We start from the raw sequence: 4,865 nt of genomic DNA on the forward strand, positions 1-4,865 counted from the left end.
CCCGCCGCGGGGCGCGAGCCAGGGGCGCGCCGGTCCGGCCGCCGCCCCGGTCCGCCCTCAGGAGCCACTCGCGGTGCCGCGCCGCTCCCGGGCGGTGCTGATGCGGCACTCGCGCCCCCGCATGCCCCACCTCGCAGCCACCCCTGGGCCGTTCCTGGCTCGCGGCTCCTGGCCCCCTCCCCCCCTTTTTCCCAACAGTAGATCCGCCGGTCTTGCGCCCTCCAGGGCGGCGACCGGCTTGCAACCCCTGACCCCTCTCGCGCCCGCCCGCCTTCCCACGCTCCCCCCATCCAACCGCCCTGCGCCTCGCCCCCGCGGCGGCCCGTGGGACCTGCTTTCGCATCTGATCTCATCTTTTCAGGGTCGAGGTCGTGTCTTGGAAGCCGCGCGCATTTGTGGCCCACGGGTTCCTTTCGCAGGCGGAGGCGCGACACCTCAGGAAGCTCTCGGCGGTCACGGTGGGCGCTGCTGCTGCTGCTGCTGCTGCTGCTGCTGCTGCTGCTGCTGCTGCCGCGGCTGCTGCTGCTGCCGCTGCTGCTGGCGCTGCTGCCGCGGCTGCGGCTGCTGCCGCGGCTGCGGCTGCTGCTGCTGCTGCCACGGCTGCTGCTGCTGCTGCTGCTGCTGCTGCTGCTGCTGCTGCTGCTGCTGCTGCTGCTGCCACAGCTTCTGCTGCTGTGGTGGCAGTGGGCGCGGATGGGCACGCCGCTCTCCGCAACTGCCGTGCTTTCCGCTGCTCTCCCACGCAGCTGCACTGCCCATAATCGCCGCGGGTTTGCTGCCGCTGTCGGCCCTAGGACTGCCTGCCCGTCGTCTCCGCCGCAACACGACCCCTGCTCGCCCATGCCCTCTGCTGCTCTCCCGTTCCACTCACTCACATGCAGCTGCGCCGCTCCACCGTTTTGGGCGAGGGCGGTAAGAGCGTGGAGGACGGCTATCGCACCAGGTGTGCGGCGCGGCCCGTCAGCGGCCGGGTGCCGACGATGACGTCACTATGACGTCGTTCTGGTGACACCCGATGCCCTCTGAGGGGCCCCCGACGTCGGGGCGCCGAGCCGCCGTACTGCACCCGCCCCGGCGCCGGCCGCCGCCTTTCGTCGCCCCCTCAGCCCCTTGCCTCCAAGGACGCCCTGCCTGCCCATGCGTGGCGGCGGGCCCCCCGCTTCTGGGCTTGCCGCCGCAGCCGTCGCCCCGTTGCCGCGACCTCCGGGCACACCCCAACCCGCCAACCGCCATCCGCCATCCGCCAACCGCCAACCGCCAACCGCCAACCGCAGCTACGGGACGTTCCTGAAGCGCGGGACCGACCCGATTTTGGCGGCCGTCGACGCGCGCGTGGCGGATTGGGTGCGGATTCCCGTGGTGAATGGGGAGGACATGCAGATTCTGCGGTACGACGTGGACCAGTACTACAAGGTAGGGGCGTAACCCGCGGCGTAACCGGGGGCGTATCCGGGGTGTAATCATGGGCGTCACCGGGGGCGCAGCGGGGGCGGCGTTGGGACGGCCCCAGGGTCGCCAGCCGGGGGTGTGGGGTCTAACGAAAGAAGAGCGACATACGTTGTTGGGATGGCCGGCATGCGTGCGCGCGTCGCACTGCGGCCGGTACGTTGTACGTCGATGACGTCACTCTGCCATCAGCGACTGCACGACACCCGCGGGCCGTCAACCTGCAGCGCCTCGCCGGCTTCGCGCGCGAGAGTGGGCACACACATTTCTGCACCAGCACACGGATCTATCTACACAATCCGCACCCACGCCACCACCTGTTGCTCGCCCTTGGGCCCTCACTCGCCCCTCCGCCTTCCACCCTGAAACCCCATCAAACCCTCAACCCCTCAGAAGCACTTTGACGGCCTTATGGACGACCAGGCCGGGCCCAGGGTTGCCACAGTGCTGCTGTACCTCTCAGGCGCGATCTGCCATTGAATTTTTCAATCCTTTTTATTTCTTTGTGATTCCTGCAGCAGGGGCCCGCCCCTTCCTCCCGGGATGCCAAGACGCCCGGCCTTTTGTGGCCGGGTGTGGCTGGCGCCGTGGTGGCGGTCTGTCGACCCCCAGCCTCCCGCGCGTGCTGCCGTTGCATCTGCGTGTGAATTGTGGATTCCCTCAGCCCCGTGAAGCGTCCACCTGCGACCGACACACGCATGCGGCGGCACGCTTGCTTACGCATCCTGTATGGGGCGCATCGCCTCACAAACGCGCCAGCACGCCCCCCTCACACACACACACATACGTGCACACACACAAACACACTGTTACTCACATATACACACGCACAATCACAAATTTTACTTCACTCTGCAGACGTTGAGGAGGGCGGGGAGACGGCATTCCCGGACTCAAACAGGTGAGACCCACCAAACAACCACCACTGGCCGTGGCAGCCGTCTTGGCGCCTCGCTTCAGCGCCCCCTGGACCCACCGCGCCGCCAAACAAGCCTTGATCCCACTGTAGCAAGTTTTTTCATCGTTGGAACCCCGCATGAACAACACACACACTCTCTCTTTCTCTCTCGTACACACACACACACACACACACTGACACACACGCACACGCACACACACACGCACAGGTGGGCCCATCCCGACCTACCAAAGGCGCACGGCCCCTTCTCAGACTGCACTGAGGGCGGCGTGGCCTTCAAACCCAAGCTGGTGGGTGCACGACCCCCCCCCCCCAGCCGCGCCGTGGGCGAACGACCCCCGCCCCGGCCGGGCCGTGCTGATTACTGGGCGCCCCCACGTGGGCCGGCTCGCGCAGCCCGCCTCCGAGAACCTCGGCGGCGGCGTGCCCTTAGGGTTGAGGGTCGGGCTGATGTCTTGAGAGGCTTTCGACGTACGAAATGGCACGTGGCATTCACTTGCTGGCTGCTGGCGGGTGATGCCCGCACAGCTTCCGCAGGCTGATGCTGACAGCACGCTCGGCTTGACCCCAGCACCCCGGCCAGCGCGGAAGTGGTCACAATGAAACACAGCCCTTCCTCGGCATTTGAAAGCCACGGCACGGCCTCCCCCTCCCCCCCCTCCCGAACACCCACGCACCTCACAACAAGAGGGACCACGAAACATCGCTGAAACACAGCAAACCGATCAACCCACCAACCAATCAGTAAATCAGTTCAACCACCCAACCACCCAGCCAGTCAACCAACCAACGCATCAATAAACAGGGCGACGCGCTCCTGTTCTGGTCGATCAAGCCCGATGCCCACACCCTGGACGTGTCCTCTATGCACACGGGCTGCCCCGTCATCAAGGGCGTCAAGTGGACCGCCACAAAGTGGATCCACGCAAAGGCCTTCAGGCGTGAGTGGGGGCGGTGTGCGGTATCGATGTGTGCCAGGGAGTGTGTGTAAGAGGGAGTGTGACGACGAGTGTCTGTTTGCAGGGAGAGAGTGAGAGAGAGAGAGAGATGTTGTGTGTGTGTGTGTGTGTGTGTTTATGTGTGTGTGTGTGTGTGTGTATGTGTGTGAGTGAGTGCGTGAGTGTGTGCAGTCAGAAAAGGCCACCTGCCGTGCAGGGTCTACAGCGCTTGCTGGGGACCGCCGGACCAAGGGCGCCACCTCCGCCGCCGGCCCGGCGCGCGCCCCCACACTCGCGGCCCCCGCCTTTCGCTCATGTCATCCAACGGGAAATCCCGGGCGCCGGAAAATTCCTCGTGCTGACATCATCTTGCATCCCGGTCGCGCCGCCGCCGCGCCGCCGCAGCCGCGGATTACGCCAAGGCACAGGGAGCTTCCGAGAAGCTGCAGGACCCCGGGAAGTGCGAGGACGACCATGAGAGCTGCGAGGCGTGGGCGGCCGTGGGGGAGTGCTCGCGGAACGCCGCATACATGTGAGACAATAATAATCGCAGGTTACACGTCAGGCCGCTCCCGCCCCTTTGACGGCGGCGCGCCATCCACATACGCCTTGACGTGCCATCGGTTGATCCCTTCATGATTTGTGGGGTGTTGATTTTGGGCGCCGTCCCGCTGATGGAGAGGCCATCGCTTGCTGCAGCTGGGGCTTTTGAGGGCTGGGGCCTTTGCCGGCGCCCCTTAGGGGTGTTTCGAGGGCTCGTCTTTGGGTGCTGTGGAGGCCGCCGTTCGGCCATCGGCGAATTCCGCCGGCGGCGAGGGCCTCAGGGCCCGGTTTCAATCCCTGCCGCTGCAGCGGCAGGGTTTTGGGCTCAGGGTTGGGGGTGCCCCCGAGATTCCGCGCCTGTGGCGCGCGTCTGCTTGGAAACCTGGTAGAATGACGGGGCGGCCGATGGGCCATCGGCGCACGTCAAACCGGCGCTCAAGTCTCATCCACTCATGCACAACCTCGCCCTCAATTGCCCTTCCAACACACAGAAACACACACACTCTCTCTCTCTCTCTCCCTCAAACATGCACGTCACACACACGCACACCCACGGACACACGCACACGCACGCACGCGCACGCGCACGCACCCACACACACACACACACACACACACACACACACACACACACCTCCCCAGGGTCGGCGACAGCGGACACCTGGGAAGGTGCCGGCGATCCTGCAAGAAGTGCAGGCACTGCGCTGCAGGCGACCTCGCCTGCTACAACGAAAACAGAAAAGCCCTGGGATACCTCGTGCTCAAGGTTGGCGTCCTTATTATTTTTCAGGGTTTAAGAGTCAGGGGTTAGGGTTGGAAATGATGAATCAAAGGCTCGGAGGCTCCCAACCAGTGGCCTGACGTCACCCGTGTCGCCTGTGGTGACACACCCCGTGGTTGCGCCGCCCGCGCGACGAGGCGCCCGGCTGACTCGCAGCGCTACCTGGTGGCTGACTTCCTCAAAGTGACAAGTGACGTCTTTGGCACTCCGCCCCCGCCCCCGCCGCGGCCACGTCGCC

The 4,865-nt window shown here is 65.5% G+C and overlaps 2 protein-coding genes across 2 annotated transcripts; one reads left to right on the plus strand and one right to left on the minus strand.

Moving 5' to 3' along the window:
- Positions 1 to 453: 453 nt before the first annotated feature.
- MNEG_11432 (hypothetical protein) lies at positions 454 to 759 on the minus strand (the record flags this gene model as incomplete). The annotated part of the gene is made up of 1 exon (XM_014040096.1): positions 454 to 759. The coding sequence occupies one exon, from the start codon at positions 757 to 759 to the stop codon at positions 454 to 456; it is 306 nt and encodes a 101-aa protein (XP_013895550.1).
- Positions 760 to 875: 116 nt separating this feature from the next.
- Positions 876 to 3,839, plus strand: MNEG_11433 (hypothetical protein; the record flags this gene model as incomplete). Its single annotated transcript, XM_014040097.1, has 6 exons — positions 876 to 943; positions 1,275 to 1,413; positions 1,674 to 1,698; positions 2,682 to 2,806; positions 3,171 to 3,306; positions 3,709 to 3,839. 6 exons carry the CDS (start codon positions 876 to 878, stop codon positions 3,837 to 3,839), a joined length of 624 nt encoding a protein of 207 aa, XP_013895551.1.
- Positions 3,840 to 4,865: the final 1,026 nt, after the last annotated feature.

This window comes from Monoraphidium neglectum (assembly GCF_000611645.1).
Source record: "Monoraphidium neglectum strain SAG 48.87 unplaced genomic scaffold scaffold02741, whole genome shotgun sequence".
Taxonomy (NCBI): domain Eukaryota; kingdom Viridiplantae; phylum Chlorophyta; class Chlorophyceae; order Sphaeropleales; family Selenastraceae; genus Monoraphidium; species Monoraphidium neglectum.